General features: G+C 46.1%; 2 protein-coding genes across 2 annotated transcripts; both read right to left on the reverse strand.

The window, feature by feature from the left end:
* Positions 1–2,121: 2,121 nt before the first annotated feature.
* On the reverse strand, positions 2,122–4,164 carry nkx2.7 (NK2 transcription factor related 7). The gene is made up of 2 exons (XM_060054861.1): positions 3,211–4,164; positions 2,122–2,873 (listed from the first exon to the last, which is right to left on the reverse strand). Exons 1-2 carry the CDS (start codon positions 3,476–3,478, stop codon positions 2,227–2,229), a joined length of 915 nt encoding a protein of 304 aa, XP_059910844.1. The 5' UTR covers positions 3,479–4,164; the 3' UTR covers positions 2,122–2,226.
* Positions 4,165–15,196: 11,032 nt separating this feature from the next.
* On the reverse strand, positions 15,197–22,563 carry stc1 (stanniocalcin 1). Its single transcript, XM_060054863.1, has 4 exons — positions 22,135–22,563; positions 19,800–19,942; positions 19,121–19,332; positions 15,197–16,843 (listed from the first exon to the last, which is right to left on the reverse strand). The coding sequence occupies exons 1-4, from the start codon at positions 22,247–22,249 to the stop codon at positions 16,522–16,524; spliced, it is 792 nt and encodes a 263-aa protein (XP_059910846.1). The 5' UTR covers positions 22,250–22,563; the 3' UTR covers positions 15,197–16,521.
* Positions 22,564–22,872: the final 309 nt, after the last annotated feature.

Consider the following 22,872-nt stretch of genomic DNA (forward strand, 5'->3'; position numbering starts at 1 on the left):
TCTTGCCTGTCAATCAGGTGTCCATCACTTCAGGTTAGGGAGGGAGGGAGCAAAAGGTAGGAATCTCTTTTTGGGGGTTGCATATTTTCCAGATCTTGCTCTATTCCACACTTTATGCCCTCTTTAAATATCTCCAACGTTACTGGCCCTTTAATGAAAGACAGCGACAAAAAAAGCCCTTTGTGTGTCGCAGTAACACAATGCACGACAACTCAAGGAATCCACGGAGGAATGAGGAATACACTTTCTAAACCCCTTTGTTCCGAGACATAGCCGTCAAACACACTTCCCGCCAGGTGCACGTCCAACCTCAGATGTGAGGGTTCACACCTTCACTCACACAAGCACATGACTGTGTGAGCGCTGATGTGTGTGAGGAGTGATGCCATTGTCAGGTCCAGCTGGTGTCTTTATAGTGGGGCCCGTGGAACCTTATCTACACGGCCTGGAAAGCTATAAGTTCACGCTGGCTGGCCTACATCACCTTGAAGCCATCTTCCTGTCAGCCTCTATGATGTGAAGGCTGATAGCTATGTGCAGTCAGACAAATTGTTTCCTCTCTGATCATCTCCTGTGTACTTGCCCAGCGCTCATAACAGCGTTGTTCACGTGTTGTTCATTCCTCTGCTGTTGATTTTTCACTAGACGTTGCTGTAGCACACCGTCCGACCCATGACCCAGGAAGGCGTTTGTCTCTGCCAGGCCCTAATGTGTGCTACTGTTTTGCTAGCGACGTGTCAACATGTCTCCCTCTGAGCCATCAATCTTCTTTTGCCGTTGCTTTCTTTCAGTTTCTCCTTCTTTGTCTGCGATGAGTTCAGTGTTTTCTGCCGTTGATTCAGCGCTGTCTGGGTATGACATGGATGACATTGAAATCCCAGCAGCTTTGATGTGCTTTGGAGGGCGAGCCTGTTGGCTCACTCGTGTTTGTGTCTGAGTTTGCCTACAGATTGTAAACTAAACCCTTGTTTAACCCTTCTTTTGTTTCCTTGATAGTGCTGACATGCCGATTAAAGCAGTTTGAGCATTGGTATGATAGATATTTATACTGTACTTCTGATTGTTGAAGTGATGAAGTAATAGGAAACCATAAAGGGATATCGTTGCGGGTGTGTTTGCCTAAATGTCTACCATAAACTAGTCTGTGTTACACAGTGTGTGTATTTGTGTGTGTGCGTGTGTGTGTGTGTGTGTTTGTTTTTTCCCTTTTTATCTTGGTATTATTGGGTAGTTTTAGTATTAATTTCGGTGTGTCTATTGGTATTAGTATTTTATTAGATAGTATCATTATCTTGCTCCTATATGGAGCCAGTATATATTAAGTAATACTTATCAAGGTTCTCTTTCTATAGATGTAAAGGAAATATATATTTCATTAGCTATGGCTATTATGCATGAGCTCATATAACAACTTAGAATTTGTTAAGTTGCTGATTCAGTTGTGCATGGTTATAAAAAAATAAAAAATCAATCTGCCGTAATTAATAATAAATGTTTCATTGGGATATTGTGACTCTATGAAGACTGCATGAGCAGCCTGATTTCTGACGGGCCGATCCTCCCCTATATCTGAGTCTGATCGATCGGTGACCGCGATGAGTTGGATCCTCGTTTGATGGAGCGTCAGAAGGCGAAGAGCCACTCTGTCTGCGAATGTGTTTCCCCCACAGAACGAGCGCTCAGCCTTATCGCACCAAGTGTTCCGAGGCTTTGTCGAGGGCACAATAATGACTCGGGTTTGATAAGGCACTTAAGATGGTTGTCTTGTTGGGTCACATGCCATTTAATCCAGAAGTATTCGATGGGTGCCTTGATAAAACATTTCTCAAACATAGCCTGGGGAAGGTGTGGTATCAACCATGAAATCCCAGTTCATAACTGAACTAAGGTAAATAAATTCAGCATTTATAGGTATATGTAAGATTATTCCTAAATATCCTTTTAATTAAATTCACAATAATACGCGGTAGGCCTAATTCATTTCGCTCAAAGGACAGATCTAGGCCTTAAGATCAAATTCAATATCACGTGCAGGCCTAGCCTACTAGATAAATGGAATTTAAGTAATTTCAAAGACAATTAACCAAACATTATTTCTATGACATGAGCAGCCCCCGTTGCGTCGTTTTATTTCAACTAATTGGCAAATTAATATTTAAAAAAGCAAAGCAATTAAAAAATTACAATGAATATTCCAAATCGATGCTAGATTTCTATGAACTCATTCTAATCGAGCCAACCTCTTGACGGCTGAATGTGTCCGAAGCTGAACGTCCCGTTAGAAGGTCCGTAACGAGTGTCCACCAGGCCCAGGTCAGCCGGGTGGCGGTCAGCCGTCTGAGCGGCGGTTAGGTGGGTGAGACAAGCGACAGACACGTTGTTGTTGTTGTTGTTGTTGTTGTTGTTGTTGTTGTTGTTGTTGTTGTTGTTGTTGTTGTAGCCGTACAAGGCGTCGGTGTGGCGGTAATATCCACAGCCGGGACCGGAGGGACCGAGGGCCCCACCGCTCTGCCCTGCCGCTGCACGGGCCCCTGCGGCCTGGCAGACGAGCTGCCCGTCCCGGACCAACACCGGGACCGACACTCTCCTCGGGTGGTGTGAGAGGGCCGGGTAGCCCGCTAGCTCCAACGACTGGTCTTGCCGTTGCCGCTTGCATTTGTACCTCCTGTTCTGAAACCATATCTTGACCTGCGTGGACGTCAGCTCCAGCAGGTGCGCCAGGACGTTCCGCTGCTCCGCGCAGAGGTAGCGCTGCTGCGTGAAGCGCTGCTCCAGCTGCGCCACCTGAGCCGCGGAGAACAGAACGCGAGGCCGTGGTGGCGGTGCGGCCTTGGGCTTCACGGGGCGAGGAGAAATGTAGTGGCCGCTTGTTTCTACACACAAAAACATAGAAAAAACCATAACTAAAAGTGTACATTTTCAATAGCCCGTCAATGACAGAGATATTGACCGATATTTAGACCAAAATATGTCTGTGTTCACCAATTATATTTTCATCAAGGCCTCTCACCAAGGCCTGTGTGTGTGTGTGTGTGTGTGTGTGTGTGTGTGTGTGTGTGTGTGTGTGTGTGTGTGTGTGTGTGTGTGTGTGTGTGTGTGTGTGTGTGTGTGTGTGTGTGTGTGCGCGCGCGCGTGCGTGAGTGTTTGCGTGTGTGTGCGTGTGGTGGTTGTGTGTTTCTGTGTTTCTGTGTGTGCAAACTGCATACTCACCCCGGTCATTAGCTTTAACTTCTGGTAACAACAGGGTTCTCCGGGTATCGAGGTTCCCGGTGCGTTTCCACGGCGTCCCCGAAACGCGCTGATCCCCGCAATCACTCTCCAGCCTGGCGAGAGCGCCTTCCGGTCGGGCGACGTCCAAACGGGGCATGGAGGCGGCACGAGCAGACAGCAGGAGCCGGTCCTCAGATGTGTGATAAAGGTCCAGCTGAAGTATGTCCTTGACTGAAAACGGCGTTAACGCGACGGTATGGAAACTCATCCCTTTTGCTTTTGAATGACGGAAGAGTTCCAGTTAAGATGTAAAGACCACTATGGGTACCCTTCGCTCTAACCAGTGGCGTCATTGGGAGATGAGGTGTCTCACTGCGTGAACCCGGAGAGGTGGATTACCTGTTGGTCCTCTCAGAAGACCTCCCCAGATCGTGGGCCAATGGGCCACTCGGATTTGGATTGGTTTGCCCTCGGGACTGATCACTAACTACTGGTCTCATCACAACACTCTGAAGGAGCAGGCCTACAGCAGGATATAGGGCCTATACACGACGTCAACACTGTAGACTCTACAGCGTTGTGGTTGTGGAGTGTGGAAACAGGGTTGTACAGTGTGGATGTTTCAGTAAAATGTTCCTCTACACTTAACATTTGTTACTTCATTTGATGACGTTAGACCTCATACATATTTATGAAGCTTGACCTTTTTCTTATTTTACTTACTATTGTTCTTATATTATTCTGACACATTAGGCCCAAAACATACAGTAATACTACCCCCCCCCCCCCCTCCCCCTGAACACAGCAAACAACATGAGGACACACATTTACTAAGGCCTGGGTCTATTAAATGGCCAATGCAAGAACTTTTACTTTGTAACTTCATTTTGTACTCTAACTTGAAACTTGTTTTCATTTGAAAGTTCTATTGATTTTAGATTTTGTTCTCATAAGTCTTAAGAAACAGATAAACAAAGATAAGATAAAGGTCGATGGTCCATGTGTTTGAGTCTGAGTCTGTTTTAATTAGGTTGAGAAAAAACTGCAGCTACACCCTACAAACACTAGTCTCTGTTTGACCTTTAGTTATACAGTATATCTGTGTGTTTGATGAAACCTTTGTTTCTATATTTTATAACAACTATTATTATGTATTAGCTGTTGTCTTACGTGCATTCTGAATTAAATGTATGCATGTGAGTTTTGTTTTATAAATTCAAAATATCTGAGCGCTTGGAATGTGATGCACAATTGGAAAGAGTCCCTTTGAAGACAATGTTGGAAACAAACTCCATCTTGGGGAACAAACGCCACAAAGTTCCTCTTCCACCTCCACCAGAGGTGACAGAAACGTCAGCCATCAGAGCCGTGTGGCTACAAGGTGTCAGTTTGATGGCTAAAAGGCCTAATGATCCGATATGTCCTCTCAGCTCGGAGCAATACTTACGTCCCTCCCTGCCTCCGAGTGGCTTTCATCAAACCTCTCCATTGATTCCACCATTTGTACCCACACTGTAACTCAAGAAGGTAGCTAAGTACTGTTTACCACAAACTACCCCTAATTCATCATACAGTCAAACAGGAGGATGATAGCTTCTGAAAGAGGATCCAGCCCCCACGCACATTCAGGTAACAGACCACCGCTCTCTTATGACCAATTTGCTGCTGAAGACTCTCATCAAAACGTTACGTGAGATTGAAACGACCAGCAGTTCAACCGAACCACTTTGAGGAGGTGAAGAGTGGTGCAACCTAACACCCCACACAGTCACAGACACAGAGGCACTCTGACAAGGGCCACTCCCTGTTCTTAAGGGGCCGGCGTACACATATTAATACAGTATAGCTCGTATTAGTGTTTATGAATGGTAAACAAGGAGCTTTTGCAAAAGTGAAGCACTGCACTCAATGAACAATCAGTCCGTTGTACTCTGATAATCCCTGCTGGCCTTTATGTGAGCTCTGAGGGCGATGGCGACCACAGAAATACAACGTTTTCTAAAAGGCAAAAAATGAATAGAATATCTAGGGTGTACTGACACATACAGTGTGAATACAGAAATAACATTGATGACCATAACACTTATTATCATACTCAATATGTAGGGTAGCATTCTTTGGAATGTGTTTATTTTCTATCAAGTAAGCAGTAAGCAAAGAGGAATATAACATTGTAATTATATGTAATTATGATAATATATTCATCAATGCGTGCACACACAAGCACACACACACACACACACACACACACACACACACACACACACACACACACACACACACACACACACACACACACACACACACACACACACACACACACACACACCCCCACACACCCCCACACACACACACCCACACACACACACACACACAATGGCGTGAAACATGTACAATGAGGTGAGGTAAGGAGCTGTTATGGTGTCTCAGGTGTCTTGCTCATGAACACCTGGACATCGTTGTCATGAGGAGCCCAGCATCCAACCAGCACCCCTCCTGTTGCCTGTTAGCAGCACATGTTGATCTAATCTTATAATATCCAAGCAGCTAGCTACAGCTGCTTGGGTATTATAGGATTATGTCACCATGTGCTGTTCAACCACTAGATGTCGCTGTCACACTGTGGTGATCCAGAGGGCCTTAACGAGAGGTCTTGCATGCGTTCTAGGAATCTTCTTCATTTGTCATTTATTTTGTCACCAAGTATCCCTAAATTACCACATTTGTCACGACTGCATGAAATGTGTTTCTTTTTTGTTGCATGATGCCATATGGGTGCAGTGTTTCACACATGTTATGATGGTACATTATACATTTCTTTCGTTTTCTTAACCTGAATCAAAGCGCAACAATGCTGTCACGTATACAGTGAGATGAACAGCGTACAGCTGCTCTACTACTCTGTCCTATGGTGGACAGACAGAGTTATCAGTGATGGCGTGCACATCCTTCTATCTGTCCCTCTGTAACTATATATCCATCCGTCTATCCAAAGAGCTGGCCCTGCAGAACATAGACTCCCCTCTCCTCATCTCTCTCTCCGTCTCATTTTCCTTCAGAATTGACAGGATGGTGGAAAGATCACTGGTGTGATTGGATTGGATTTAATCCTGCTCTGTTCCAGTCAGACTCCGTTTCACTGCACATCTGATTGGTCACGCTGCTGGTGAATAGACGCTAGCTTCACGGGAAAGCGGAGGTCATAATGAACACACCGTGCAGAGTGAGAGGGCCCATGCCACACTACCCACAATGCATTGTTCTTCTGCCCCGTTCAAACTGCGTGCTGCGGGCTGGGGTATGGGTGTTGGGGTCTGGGTGCTAGGGGCTGGGTGCTGGGTGCTAGGGTCTGGGTGTTAGGGGGTGGGTGCTAGGGGCTGGGTGCTGGGTGCTGGGGTCTGGGTGTTAGGGGGTGGGTGCTAGGGGCTGGGTGCTGGGTGCTGGGGTCTGGGTGCTGGGGTCTGGGTGCTAGGGGCTGGGTGCTGCGGGCTGGGTGCTGCGGGCTGGGTGCTGCGGGCTGGGTGCTGCGGGCTTGGTGCTTGGTGCTGGGTGCAGGGGTCTGGGTGCTGTGGGCTGGGTGCGGCAGGCTGGGGGCTGCAGGGGAACCCCCACCCTACCCCACCATCAGGCTGCCGCGACTCAAGGTCAGGAGGAAGAGGAGCAAACAATGTGGGCCGCGTTGGCAGCTTTCAGACTGATGCCAACGTCATGCTGGCCCTCCAGGGTCCCTATCTTTGTCTCGGAAAATGCTGGCGCCAACTCTGGACCTCAGAGCACCACACAGACATTCTGGAGCTCGTAGGCTCATCCAGAGAGATACAGCCACACGTTGACATCCAGTGTTGCCTGTGATAGAAGTACGTCCCAGTGGCTCATGAGGGGAACACTGGGGCTTCATAAGGACATTTTCCTTGAGAAGGACGGGCTTTATAGACAGAGGAGAGGAGGCTCCACGGTGGAGGGCTGTCTTAGGATTCAACATGTGGAGACTGATACAGAGTCAACTAAATGATCATTCTTCATGGTTTCTCCACTCTGCTCACCTTGAAGGGAGGTGGCCTGATACGGTGCTGAAACAAACCGCATGGGGTCAGTCCATCCAGACAACTCAGTGACAGTTTAAATGTCAACAACAATCCTTTTAGAAACGAGTTGATTCGAAGCAACAAGGAAAAAATGTCATTCACGTGTTACGCATGTTTTAGCGCTGAAGTGGATTCATTGATGAACCGGGAGGAAAATGTCTCTGTTGGCGAAGGACATGATGTGTGCAGTGCTGCAGCATCACCTATCCATGAGAACAGAGAGCTACTGATGGAGAGAGGGCGAGAGAGGGGGAGAGAGGGAGGGAGTGGGAGAGGGGGAGAGAGGGGAAGAGAGAGGGAGGGATTGAGGGAGTGAGGGAGGGAGGGAGGGAGGGAGGGAGGGAGGGAGGGAGAGAGAGAGAGAGAGAGAGAGAGAGAGAGAGAGAGAGAGAGAGAGAGCGAGAAGGAGAAGGAGAGGGGGAGAGGGAGGGAGGAGAGATAGGGATAGAGGGAGGGGAGAGAGGGAGAGAGAGAGAGCCCTACAGGAACTTCCTCCTCTAAATAGGCATGAAATGATATCTCTGACTGAGATAATGACCACAGAGCTGTTCTTGCTGTAAACTCCTTCTCTTTCCTCCTCAGGCTCTCGGAAAACCAAACAGCCACTTCTGCAGTTTCAGCGCGTTTGGGCTCAACTTTAAGAAAGTTCATTATTCATCTGGAGGTGGTGCTGGCTGTTCCCTGATGATATTCATTCCCCAACCCTCTGAGAAGTTGACCCCTCTGGTGGGTTAGATTCAGAGGACCATTCAATAGGTCACAGATAGAAAAAGAGGTGTCACTCAGAACACTAACTACGGGTGCCTAAAGGGATCATTACCCTAATGGGTGATGGACACCTGTGTGTGTGCTACGCTGACACGCCTGTGAAAGGCTCTTTTCACTGTCCTCAAGCTCCAAGAGCCACTGACAGATCCAGAACCAGGCTGCAAGAGGGCTTTATCTTAAAATGTGATCCTTTGAAATATCATCTTCCACTCAATAAAGGCCCACAGGGGACGATGGGTAAGAATAGCAGAGGAAACAAATGAAATATGGATTTTAATTGAAATGATAACTTTGGATCAAGTATCTGTGCACCAGTGTTGGGTGGGCAGAGTTCATGTGAGGTTTGCTGCTGTTGTGCGTTATGTTTGACCATTGTCAAACATACAGACCATTTTGATCTAACACAATTGGTTAAAGGGCCTACCAGAATAACAACTTCTTCCAAAACCCAGATTGACCTTATCTTTTGTAACAGACCTGAAAGAGTAATTAAGTCATTTAACTTCATTACTGGACTCTCGGACCACAATCTTACCCTTATATCTAGAAAACTCACAAAGAAACGGTTCCAAAGTGGTGGTACACGGTTTGAGCAATTCAGGATCCCTAAAAATGAGCTAGATAATTTTAAAAGTGCTGTGCATCAAACTAATTGGACTAACTTAATGCCAGGGCTAAATGTGGAAGAAGATTTTAGTATATTCACAAATGAAATTGAGAGCATAGTACATCATTTCACAAAAAAAGTCAAAGGCAAAAAAAATCAAAAGAGGTTGCTACCATGGTTGAATTCTGAAGTACTGAAATTAATGAAGGATAGGGATCTTGCGCTCAAAAGGTTGTTAATGTCAAATCGGGTGAATGACAAACGCATATTTGTTACGCTACGGAATAAGTCCACTAAAGAGATGAGGAAAGCTAAAGCAAATTTCTTTATAAGTATCATTAATGAGGCGAAAGGCAATACAAAATTTATTTGGACCCAGATCCAGAAGCTCATGGGGTCGGATAATCTAAGGCGCAGCAGGCAATTAGAACTAAAAGACAATGGTAACCTGTTGCAAGATCCAGCAGATTTGGCTAAAGTATTCAATGAATACTTTATTGATTCTGTTGCTGAGATTACACAATGTTTCCCTCACACTTGTGTGAATCTCATACCAATTAATATTACTTTGCCCGTTTTTAACATCAATTGCATCACAGACAGTAAAGTTCAAATGCTCGTAAATTCCCTCAAACCCTCCACAACAAAAGATGTTTATGGTATGGACTCAGCCATGCTCAAACACCTTAAAGATGTATTGGCACCCCCCATTACACAGATCATCAATCTGTCAATCTCACAAGGGGTATTCCCAAAGGTTTGGAAGACAGCCGTTGTATCACCTATTTTTAAGTCAGGCGATTCTCAGGCTATTTGTAATTACAGGCCAATCAGCATCTTGCCCGTGGTGTCCAAGGTCGCAGAGAAGTGGGTAGCAGAACAACTCATTTCCCATTTAAACAACAGCCCCTTTTCACTGCATCCCATGCAATTTGGTTTTAGAGCCAATCATTCTACAGACACTGCCAACTGCCTCTTAATTGAAAAGGTTAAATCTATGATGGACAAGGGAGGTACTGTTGGGGCTGTATTCTTAGACCTTAGAAAAGCTTTTGACACAGTAAATCACAACGTACTCATTTCGAAACTCTCCTCGTTCAATTTCTCCAATAACGCCCTCAAGTGGTCAGAATCATATTTAATGAACAGAATCCAGTGTGTGAATGTCAGCAATCAAAAATCTTCTGCGCTGGATACACTAACTGGTGTCCCACAAGGGTCAATACTAGGTCCACTTCTTTTCAGTCTTTATATAAATGACTTGCCCTCTGTGTGCTCTGATGTAGAGATTCAGCTTTATGCTGATGACGCTGTGATTTTTACACCTGGCAGCAATAAACTTCAGGCTGCAGCAACACTCACCAATGCATTGAACCGCATCTCAACTTGGCTAATTCAATCATGCCTTCAACTAAATACATCAAAAACAGTCTGCATGTTTTTTTCCAAAAAGCAATGTAGCACTCCAGACCCAGCCATAATGCTGTCTCAATTGTCATTCAAATCTCATGTAAAAAAAGTTGGTCACGTTAAGTTTAAGTTTAACTTATCGAATTTTCGCTTCATTAGAAATTCAATGACAACTGATGCAGCAAAGATTTATATGCATGCTATGATAATGTCACATTTCACATACTGTTTGACCAGCTTCGCACAAGCCAATAAGACAGCACTTAAACCACTTGAAACACTGTATAAACGAACCCTGAAAGTCTTGGACCGGAAGTCAAACACCTACCACCATTGTCTAATTTTAAGAAAGTATAAACTTCTGAGCTGGGACAACCTAATAAAGTATGCAAATCTTTGCCTTATTTTTTAAATTTTGCACAACAAAGCCCCCCCACCACTTCAACAGTGTATCACTCAGAGGTCAAATACAAACTGGACAACCAGAGGCTCGTCCCGGGGAGACTGTGTAGTACCCCTTAGAAAAAGTGCCTTTAGCCACTCAGCATTCTCAGTTACAGCGTCACAGGAATGGAACTCACTACCAGCTCATATTAGAGAAATTAGTTCTTACCGTCCCTTTTCAGGACAGCTGAAAATATGGCTTATTGGTCATCAATTATGTACACACTAGGACTGCAATTGCTTCTCCTGCCGACTTCTTGGTAAATGCTGTGTCCTGCTTTCTTGTCTCTTGTGTGCTCCTGTCCTGTGCAGGTCATGTTAGTGTCTAAGTTAATTGTGCTGCATGTTTGTGTTTTTATGCTGCTGTATATGTTTGTGCTGCATGTTTATGCTTTAGGCTGCTGTATGTCTGTGCTGCATGTTTGTGCTTTATGCTGCTATATATGTTTGTTCTGCATGTTTGTGTTCCATGCTGCTGAATGTGTTTTTATTGTAGGTGCATTTGTCCAGCTCTAATCTACTGTTTTGTGCACTTTCCTAAAATGTTTAATGTACACTGTGTTTTATTGTTTTATTGTCTGCTTATTTTATTGTTTGTTTGCCATTGTCTGTCAATTCATTCTTACGACTATGTTGTTTTTTAATCTTTGTTTATATGCATTTTATTTCTGTAATTTTAGGTTGCCTTTTGAATATCTGGCAGGGGACAACAGATGAAAACTAGCCTCTCAGGCTAACTCTGGCTCACTTACATTTTGAATGCTGATTTGTGTGCAATGTCCCTGAACTAAACCAATAAAATAAAAATAAAAATAAATTGTCTACATGTGTGTAGTTTCAGAGCAGGCGACTACAGACTATGACTGATGGCGTTGCAGTCTTGGTTCAGCCTGTTCTGGTTTGGACACCTTCAATAGGAGAGCCCTTTGTGAGGAACATCTCTGTGTGGCAACCATATCTACAAGTCTTCTGTGCAACTTTGAACTTTCAGATGTCGTGAAAATAACATTGAGCCACACATTTCGTACCATATGCCAGATATGATAAATGTTTTATTTCTGATCAACAAAATACACACAATCTATGTATTTGTATCTTCATGACTATTCAGTACAGAGAGAGCCCATCCATATACACAGTAGGGTATATATGGAGATGGGCAGATTTAAAGTGCAAGTGATTCACAAGGATCCATCATGCGTATCATAGCATCTGTTTCAGGGCTTCAGTAATCTCCCCCAGTCCGTAGTAACATTAGAGTTTTGTAATAAAATAAACGTACATTTTCTATTTCCTGTCTATTGTTATTGTTTACTGGTCATTGAAGCCTTCTGGTTGTTTTAAGCACGCTTTTATTTCAAGTCTTGAGAGGAATGAGTACCATGAGGAGTCAAGGGTTGTGAGTGGGAGAGTCTAGTCCCTATAGAGTATAGAGAGTATAGCCGCTATAGAGAGTAAAGCCCCTATAGAGAGTGAGTCTAGTCCCTACAGAGTATAGAGAGTATAGCCGCTATAGAGAGTAAAGCCCCTATAGAGAGTGAGTCTAGTCCTATAGAGTATACTCTCTAAAGAGCATAGCCCCGACAGAGTGTATAGAGTATAGCCAATATAGAGAGTATAGAAAGTATAGTCCCTATATAGAGTATAGAGTATAGTCCTATAGAGTATAGAGAGTATAGAGTATAGTCCCTATAGAATATAGTCCTATCTAGCAAAGTCCCTATAGAGTACAGTCCTAAAGAGTATAGAGTATAGTCCCTATAGGGTATGGTCCCTAGAGAGTGTATAAAGTATAGTCCCTAAAGAGTATACTCCCTATAGATTCTAGTCCCTATATAGTATTGTCCCTCCATAGTATTGAGTATACTCCCTATATAGTCTATTCCCTATAGAGTCTAGTCCCTATAGAGTATTGTCCCTCTATAGTATAGAGTATAATCCCTATAGAGTCTAGTCCCTATAGAGTATTGTCCCTCTATAGTATAGAGTCTAGTCCCTATAGAGTCTAGTCCCTATAGAGAACATTCCCGATAGAGTAAAGTCCCCATAGTGCTGGGACAGAAAAGCACAAGTCAATCAGCCTGACCTGACCCACTGTACCCACATGGAAAAGGTTTTCTCCTGCATTGTTAAGTTTTTGTGATTTTCCTGACAGCCTTCACGGGGTAGAGTTAGGTTTCTTGATCTGATCACAACAGACACATTCAATAGACAGGTACATTCTCCAAGTGACCCTTACATATGACTCTTAAAAAAATAATAAAACACAACAAACAAGTTGCACTACCTAATTAAAAAGAGGAATAACAAATGATCCACAAGTTTACAGAAAACTGAGAAAGGAATCCCACATCCCGCATCAGGACGTTTCGATGTCCACTATTGCCTGGTTCACTCAACATTGGGGGTACAAAAGAAGAAAGCAGCCCCAGCGTTGGGGTCTCAAGGGGGACGGCATTGAGGGGAGAACAGGTGTCTTTAGCAGCAACTGGTGGGCTTCATGGACAACCAAGAGACAGAAATATCAGCACAACAACGAGACGCCTGGTGAAAAACAGATTCAGACGGACTCCTCTTCCACTGCCTTAACGTGTGTTTAAGGTGCACGTGCTGAAGGTCTCAAGGCCCTCATAGTGGTTAAGATGCAAAGTGCAGATTAAACACAGAGTGTGTCATTAGGGAGATACACCAGTTTGACCAGTCTCTGGGCTCCCAGTAGCTCTGGGAGAACGCTTCTCTTCTCTAAGAGAGGGAGATAAATAGAGGGATAGAGAAATGGAGAGAAAGAGAGAAGGGGGGAGAGAGAGAGAGAGAGAGAGAGAGAGAGAGAGAGAGAGAGAGAGAGAGAGAGAGAGAGAGAGAGAGAGAGAGAGAGAGAGAGAAAGAGAGATGGCTGAAGGGTCAGGGTCAGGAACAGGAAGTGATGAGCAGGTAGCCCCTCCCAGTTGTAGGATGAGAGTATATACATGCTGTTGCTTTCATTCCTACAGTAACAGCGGCCACTGAATGAAAAGGACATTGTGTTTGTGGCTGTGAATTCTTTGTGTGTGATATTATTGCATAGTTCTGACATCTTAACATCACATCACAAAATTTTAGGCAAAAAAAAAAAACTGACCTTAAATAATATAATTTTCCTGGCATGCAATGTTTCCGTATGAAAGGGGAATCCATATGCTAAGTGAATTTTCTTTTCTTGAACAGGGGTTACCTCAAAATTAACTAACTTAAATTGTTATCAGAACATAAGGTTAAAATAAAAGTCATAGGTCTTTACAATCGAAAGAAAATGGACCACTAATGCCGCTTTTCCACCGCACATGTAGCTCGACTCGACTCGACTCGACTCGACACGACTCGACACGGTTGCAGCACGGGTCGTTTTCCACCGCAAATAGTACCTCCTGGACGTGGGCGGGGTCGGCTGCGCGAAAGGGTTGTGACGTATTTTTGTACGCGACGCAAACAACACCTACGCAACCCACACATGGACAGAACCCACATAACAACAATGGAGGACATCGATAACATCACTATTATTAGCTGGCATGTTGAAGAAGTTGAAGAAGTGGAATATGTTGGCTGCGGCGCTGCTATGGCTGTTACCAGCATGGTTGCCATGTCGCTCTCGTGACTTCGTCACACTCTCTGGCCAATCAGTGGCCGGCCGTCTGCCGACGTCACCTTTTTGCATCGGCTCAGCTCGCTTGGAACCTAGAGCGAGGCGGTACTAAAAAAAGCAGCCACTTCAGGTACCAGATACCTTGTTTTCGCGGTGGAAACGCCAAAAATGCGAGCTGAGTCGAGTCGAGTCGAGCTGGTACCATGCAGTGGAAAAGCGGCATAAGTGTAACTGCAATATATTGACCGTAGCTGTGCCTGCAAGTATTTCACTTCATCATATCTTCCAGCTCAGGGGAATTCGTACTTTGCACAAACAGTTGTCATTAGTGAATCTAGTTTGAGACTAGTGTCTCAGAACCACTGCTCATCCACATGGTAGAGGAAATATTAGCATTACCATGCCTCCAACAGAGTTTGTATGACTGTACAAAGTGTCAGGATTTTAAACGATTGTCTACGCATACCTATACTGGACAAACTCATTACATTCAATCTCAGATGTTAAATTCTCTCTCTCTAGCTGGCAAGAAAAAAGGAAGTCTGGCCCACTTTTGTCCCCTTTTGTACAATCAACACTGGAGGCCTGGGCTGGGAACCACAGTCCAGTCAGGCGAGGTCACTAAGGGTCAGATGTGCTTGGAATGGCTTGGTCGTTTTGTGTTTGGAGATAAAATAGGAAAGAAATACTGGTTAGTCAGTGATGTCTGGTACTAATGTACTTTATTCTGTATATCTCTCATGAAGGTTTCCATCGCTACATTAGCGTGTGACTGCAGCTAACGCTTAATGACATAATGGAGGAGCTAGTTAGGGGGACGCCCTCAGACATGAACATCACAGAACTCCAATTATTAGACTACCAGGGCCCTTGTGTGATTGTGTTGTGTCTACATCATGCTAGCTATGACCGAATGCATTTGGGTTGTATTATTGAACACCGATTTACATCTTGGCACAGAAAATACAATACAATTATTAAGGTCCAAGATGTCATTTTGCACCAGTATTTGTTTGAGCTATGGGTTGTTTTGGGGGTGGCCTCCCTGCAACTTATGGAGATAACTGACATGAATGGCCAACCTGACGCCCTATGTCCAGCACAGAGTCATGACGCACGTCCTGTTCAGCCACAACTTAGTGTCCACTAACCTCTTTAACATGGAGCTCATGTCCTCACATGGAGCTGTGATATAACTGCATCTTTAAATGTCTATCATTGAAATAAGTAAAAATAAAAAAATAACTATAATGCCACAAAAGAAACCCAAAAAATATTAAATAATATTGTAGGAAAATAAATATCAATATCATTCCAACAAGGCTTTTAAATAGTCATTCTCATCGTTTTCCCCCACTGGAGAACAGTGTGTAGGACGGACACCCTCATCATCAAACCAGTTACAGGATCCAGCAACATGGTCCCTTGTGTAGCGTAGAGCGCTGCAGTCTTCTGCAGTCTGCAGGGTCTGGAGGCGACACATGCAAGACAGCTTTTTTCTGAAGGAGAGATGGCAGTCCATGTCCTTGAAGAAAGATCTGAGATGTGTTTCCCTCAAGGATCATGGAGTTCATCCGGCCCTCAGAAAACAAGAACTGTTGTGCGATGGCTCTACACTATTTTGGTATCTCAAGAATAGCATTTAGGGCAGTTGGTCGGTTATTTGGTCAGTTTTTAAGGTAACCTTTCATCGATTATGGTGAACCCCCACACCCCACTCCATCACTACCAACCTCCCTCCTCAGAGCGATGTCCCCAGAGGGCTGGAGCTGTCGGGGAGGACTTAGTGCCGAGGATACGAGGCGAGATGGCAGAAGATGAAGCTCATTTTCCAGAGCACATGCACACTATTTGGTGGTTCATCAGAAACATCCAAAACACGGACACAATGCTCTTCTGGGACACACTTTTCTGGATGAACAGACGCATGATGGCATGGTCTCTGTGTGTGTGTGTGTGTGTATGTGTGTGCTTTTCAAACCATGGACCCATGGTGCAGTAGAGGTGTGAACCAGTAGGGCTGCTTTGTGCTTAGTCCCACGAGACCTCTGCTGGGGTTTCTCTCTGAGCGGCCGGGAGGGGAGGAACAGGAAACAGGACTGTTTTGCTAGACGTAAAAACAGCCACAGGATCCATAATGGCGGCGTTGAAAAGGTTGTAGCGAACAGTCAATGGCGCGTAAAGCGTAAAGGATAGATAACATACAACAACAATCTAACTTCCATATCGAACAGCTTAAGGTGAGTTTCGTAGAGGTACATATTTCTTTTGACGTCCGGTCCTGCGGGAGGGGGATGGAGTCGGTCGTCTGTGCTTTTCGTCGTGATCTGACTCTTCATCGGAGGCGTTCTCCCGGCGAGGCGAGGGGGACGCGGTTAGGAGCCGTCGGTGACCGAGCGCTTCTTCCCGATGTGCCCGGCGCCGGAATCCCTGCTCCGCAGGCTGGGGGGCACCTTGTACATGTGGGGCCCCTGGGCCCAGCGCCAGCCCCCGCGGCCCTCCACCCCGGTGGGCACAGCGGCGGCGGAGACGGAGACGGAGGCGGTGGCGGCGCTGGTGGACGGGCAGGCCTTGCTCTGCAGCAGCTGCACCAGCAGGGTCATCTCTGGGCCCAGCCGGGACACCATGCTGGCCCGCACACGGCCCACCGTGTCCTCGTCGCACTCCATCAGGCTCTGGAGCAGCCGGCCATAGAACCTGCCACACACACACACACACACACACACACACACACACGCACGCACACACACACACACACACACACATTCAGAGACATGTGCACGCACGCACGCACACACACACACACACACACACACACACACACACACACACACACACACACACACACACACACACACACACACACACACACACACACACACACACACACACACACACACACACACACACCCATGCATGCACACGCATGCACATACATACGCACGCACACAAGCACGCATACACGCACGCAAGCATGCACACACACACACACACACACACACACACACACACACACACACACACACACACACACACACACACACACACACACACACACACACACACACACACACACACACACACACAAAACACTTTGTTTATTTTACTTATATGAGACAATCTGTTTTGTCATCATGAGCAAGTCGCTCACGCCTCAACTAATTGGATAATTAGATTAACAGACTAAGTCGATTGTCACATTCTCCTCCCGTCATTACTTCTGCATAGTTTCCGTGGGCTCTGACGTGGTCAACATGTGACGCCACTCATCTTTTGTTTCTATGAGCACGGTGTCCCCCACCCAACCTGCTGAAATGCCGCCAGACAGCATTTCATTTTTTTCAGACATGGAAGACACCGTTCAGCCTCACAGGTGGAGCCTCACTGAAACAACGCCAGCTTTCAAACACCTGAAACGCTGGAGCAGGATGATGACACGCGACAGCAGCTTGGACTGTAACTCAGAGAGTCTAAGGAGCATGAACTGCATCACATGCTCCAGCCGAGTGTACTGAGGATGTGGGACTGGCAGGATAGTGTACGGTAGTGGAGCGGGTATAGGGACTCACTTCTGAAAGGTTCCAGGTTCGATTCCCCATTCCTGCAGCCTTACTTGGGCCAATCATGAGCAAGTTGCCTCACCCCTACATGCTCATTGTGCCATGAATCTGTATTCACCCCAAGAGTCGAAACAATTTTAATATCAGATGTGCACCATTGTGTTATAAGGGGCTCTGTAAGAATCAGGAAGCCCTTCTCCTGGTTGACCTCCTGGGAAAGTAGGAGCAGCCTACTGGCTCCCGCAGGGAGAGCGCTGAGGAAACGGACCCCCTCTGATTGCACTAATAATACCAACCCACTACACAGTGCTATGAACGGGCTAAAATCAGCTCTTTATGTACTAGGGCCCTTGGGACGTTGGCATCACTTCCTTCCTTTTTCCCGGCAAAAGGGTCCCAGTTCCAGTATAATAGGAACCAGCCCACAGGACTGCACATTGGGACAGCCTCATCTTTATGTTAAAGTACAAGGTGTTCACATGCTGCCAGTTTAAAGCGATTCATGTGGCTAGCACTGCTGCCTTTGTTTGTATTTTGTTTAGGTTGGTCTCCCCTGGGTGAGTGGGTTTCGTACTACAACAGAATACATCTATGTTAGATGAATGTTCAAAGGCACTATGCAGTAGACCTGGAGTCTGTCCACGGTCACTGCCGGTGGCTGCTAGTGATGGTTAGATGTTCCTAGTGCTGCTAGTGATGGTTAAATGCTCCTAGTGCTGCTAGTGATGGTTAAATGCTCCTAGTGCTGCTAGTGATGGTTAAATGTTCCTAGTGATGCTAGTGATGGTTAAATGCTCCTAGTGCTGCTAGTGATGGTTAAGTGCTCCTAGTGCTGCTAGTGATGGTTAAATGCTCCTAGTGCTGCTAGTGATGGTTAAATGCTCCTAGTGATGCTAGTGATGGTTAAATGCTCCTAGTGATGCTAGTGATGGTTAAATGCTCCTAGTGATGCTAGTGATGGTTAAATGTTCCTAGTGCTGCTAGTGATGGTTAAATACTCCTAGTGCTGCTAGTGATGGTTAAATGCTCCTAGTGCTGCTAGTGATGGTTAAATGCTCCTAGTGCTGCTAGTGATGGTTAAATGCTCCTAGTGATGCTAGTGATGGTTAAATGCTCCTAGTGATGCTAGTGATGGTTAAATGCTCCTAGTGCTGCTAGTGATGGTTAAATGCTCCTAGTGCTGCTAGTGATGGTTAAGTGCTCCTAGTGCTGCTAGTGATGGTTAAATGCTCCTAGTGATGCTAGTGATGGTTAAATGCTCCTAGTGCTGCTAGTGATGGTTAAGTGCTCCTAGTGCTGCTAGTGATGGTTAAATGCTCCTAGTGATGCTAGTGATGGTTAAATGCTCCTAGTGATGCTAGTGATGGTTAAGTGCTCCTAGTGCTGCTAGTGATGGTTAAATGCGGGAGCTGACCTGTTGGGGAAATGGCTGGGCAGCTGGGCCACCTCTCCGATGGCGTCAGGGTTGGTGCGGGCCACGGTGCACAGGTCCAGCTTGCTGTAGCACTCCTCCTGCACCTCCGAGATCATCCTCTGGAAGGTGGAGCAGCGGCGGAGGGTGGAGAAGGCCTTGGAGGTGATGCCGTTAGCAATGCACTTTAGACTCTCCTTCACAAAGGCTTTACCCTGAAAACAAGGGCCGTACGGACTGTTAGCATTAACATGAAGGTGAAAGCTTTGGCCTGTGAGCATTTACATGAAGGTCAGAGCCTTACCCTGTTAGAATTAACTTCAAGGTCAAAGCCTAACCCTGTTGATGTTAACATTCAGGTCATAGCTTTAAACCTGTTAACGTTAACATGACGGCCCGAGCTTTCCCCATAACATTAACATTAAAGCTTTACCCTGTTAGCATTAACATGAAGGTCAAACCTTTACCCTGTAAGCATTAACATTAAGGTCCAAGCTTTACTCTGTTAGAATGACCATTAACGCAACGTGTTGGCGGGGGGGGGGGGGGGGGGGGGGTTCATACTGTTGTATACCCCATGCATAACGGCATTCATCCACACCATATAACCCATTCATCCACACTGTCCTGTCCCCAGAGACCTCAGAAGGATGAACACATGAGGGCTGAGCGCCAGGAGTACCTGCGTGTCGAGCTTGGCGGCGCTGTACAGGAAGGCCCTGCAGATGTGGTGCATGCCGTCCGTGTCGCAGGTGGAGTTCTCCAGGCAGGCGAAGGCCCCGCAGCCCACCTGAAGGGCGCCGCTGAGGCACCGCGCCACGTCGGCTGTGGAGGGAGACGGACGTCAGCTCGCCGGCCAATCAAACAAGAGACATACCGACAGCCCACCGGCCAATCAGAGACAGCCCGACAGCTCACCGGCAAATCAGAGACAGACTGACAGCCCACCGGCCAATCAAACAGAGACATACCGACAGCCCACCGGCCAATCAGAGACAGACCGTCAGCTCATTGGCCAATCAGAGACAGACCTTCAGCTACATCGTTAGGCTTGTTAACATCGGCGAACAATGAGGTGACCAAGTAAAGAGTATTGTGGTTCCTTTGGGCTCTGTGATGGTATGTGGGCTCTTTAAAACTTTAAAATAAGTGGGTCATGGTGTAAAGCATTTTGTGGAGAAAAAACCTTGTTTCACCATTTCAGTATGGATCGTCACACACAAGCACACACAGACACACACACACATATGCAAGCACACACAAAGGCCAAACTCACCTACGCACACATAAGCACACACAAGCACATGCAAACACACAGAGACACTAACAAGCACATGCACACACACACACACACACACACACACACACACACACACACACACACACACACACACACACACACACACACACACACACATAAAGCATGCACGGAGGCCAACCGCACTCACACACACACACACACGCACACAGGCCAACTACAATCACCCACACACAAGCACATGCCCATTCACACACACACACACACACACACACACACACACACACACACACACACACACACACACACACACGAAGGCCAACAGCACTCAGGCGCACACACAAACACACACACACACACACACACACACACACACACACACACACACACACACACACACACACACACACACACACACACACACACACACACACACACACACACACACACACACACACACACACAACTGCAGCTTTGGTCAAACACTCATAAGATAAAGAAATAGGGCCACAGACCAATACTGCATAAACATTGTGGGTGCACCAAATATGAACGGTAATACTGCACTCTAGAGTCAGAAACACACACCACGACCCCCCACCCTCCTGTCTCTCTACCATTCTCTCTTTTACTCTCTATCTACTTTCTCAAGGATGAGGATTTTTTTCTAATAGTTTGGTAATGACCTTTGTATCACCATTCTTAATTTTAACTGATATTTAGATTAAACCAACCAAAGGCTCCCACCCACACAAACGCACAAACACACGCACACACGCACACACACACACACACACACACACACACACACACACACACACACACACACACACACACACACACACACACACACACACACACACACACACACACACACACACACTTTACAAACGGAAAGGCATAGTACGCCACGTGCGTGAGGCGCACACACGCCCTCTCCGGTGTCACGCGGAGGAAGCTGGACTGCGACCCGTCTCCATCCTGCGCCTCTCTTTGAAAAGTCATGCTTGCCAAATGAAAAGAAGAGTGAGCTGAGTTTCCCTAATGCGAACTGTTAACGGGTGACTATAAAATACCCTACGGTCAAATCACCGCCTCGGGGACCCAAAAACTGATAACCGGCTTCTACCGGAGACGAGGCTCGGATTGGTGTTCAGCTGCGTCGTCCGATGATGCCGTTGTGACCAGAGAGCACTATTAGCGCCACTTGAAGGTTACACGGATGATTCGAAACGCGTTACTGTCTTAAAGCGAAAAAGAAGGCTACTTAAGTGCTCTAAAATCCTCCTAGATGGAGGGGGACCTCTGCAGTGGAAGGCGACCACCGGCATCCAGCCTCAGCATGACACAGCCTGCTGCACGCACACAAGTGTCAGCGAGATGCTCATGCTACTCATCTGTTGCCGGTTCACCTACAGCCTACCGGCATCCCCGTGGATCACGGAAACACTACGGTACCGAGACCAGGCGATCTGCTGCAAAAGCCACATATATGCAGACTGTGCACAGAGTCAACATAAGGTAGGAACGGGATTTAGTATGAATGTTCATAAAGAGAGAGAGAGAGAGAGAGAGAGAGAGAGGAGAGAGAGAGAGAGAGAGAGAGAGAGAGAGAGAGAGAGAGAGAGAGAGAGAGAGAGAGAGAGAGAGAGAGAGAGAGAGAGAGAGAGAGAGAGAGAGAGAGAGAGAGAGAGAGAGAGAGAGAGAGAGAGAGAGAGAGAGAGAGAGAGAGAGAGAGAGATGTAGAACGCTTACTTACAAGGGCTATTGGACGAGAAGCGTGTTCTCCTGGGTGAATAGGACTCGTTCTGGTCCAGCTCATTTGCAGATGCGTTAAGCAACATCAAAAGAAAAACTCCGGTCCTCCAAGGCATCGTCCTCTTAAGACAGATCTACAGTATTAACAGTGAATAAAATGTGTCCTGATATATTGGACATTCAGAGGACTGACGCTCCCCTACGCTTCACTGTACGCCGTAGCAGAATCAATGAAAGCTGTGATACAAGTACAGGCTACAATCTACTGAACGCTGCAGTTGTCTCGCGTTGGCCTCCACGCTCCTTTTGACTTGGATGACAGATAGAAGCGGTGTGGAGTCTGCATGGGTTTATATGGAAGCGTTGAACGTTACGAGGTGCCCGCCCGGACCAATCAGAACGCAATATTCAAGAGCAAGTCTTTCCAGTGTATTATTAACTGACCACACACTTTTGTCGTTCATTTAGATTAACATCAAGATTTCGATCACGTCAGTAAAATAGTTTATGAAAACATTTTAATATTCATAGCTGTGATTTTTATAATTGGAAAAAATGAGTAGGCTATTGACTAAATATTCACGATGCTCCAGTGATTTAATTCTCCACAAAATGATCTGCAATGCAAGGCTTGAATGAGATCTTTGATTTCCTTAGAGTTGTTTAGTTGAAAGCATCACAGCAGTCCTCATGTCCCTGAACTCCTCATGGGAATGTTCCCCAAATCCCCCAGTTCCCC

This window comes from Gadus macrocephalus, chromosome 6 (genome assembly GCF_031168955.1).
Source record: "Gadus macrocephalus chromosome 6, ASM3116895v1".
Taxonomy (NCBI): domain Eukaryota; kingdom Metazoa; phylum Chordata; class Actinopteri; order Gadiformes; family Gadidae; genus Gadus; species Gadus macrocephalus.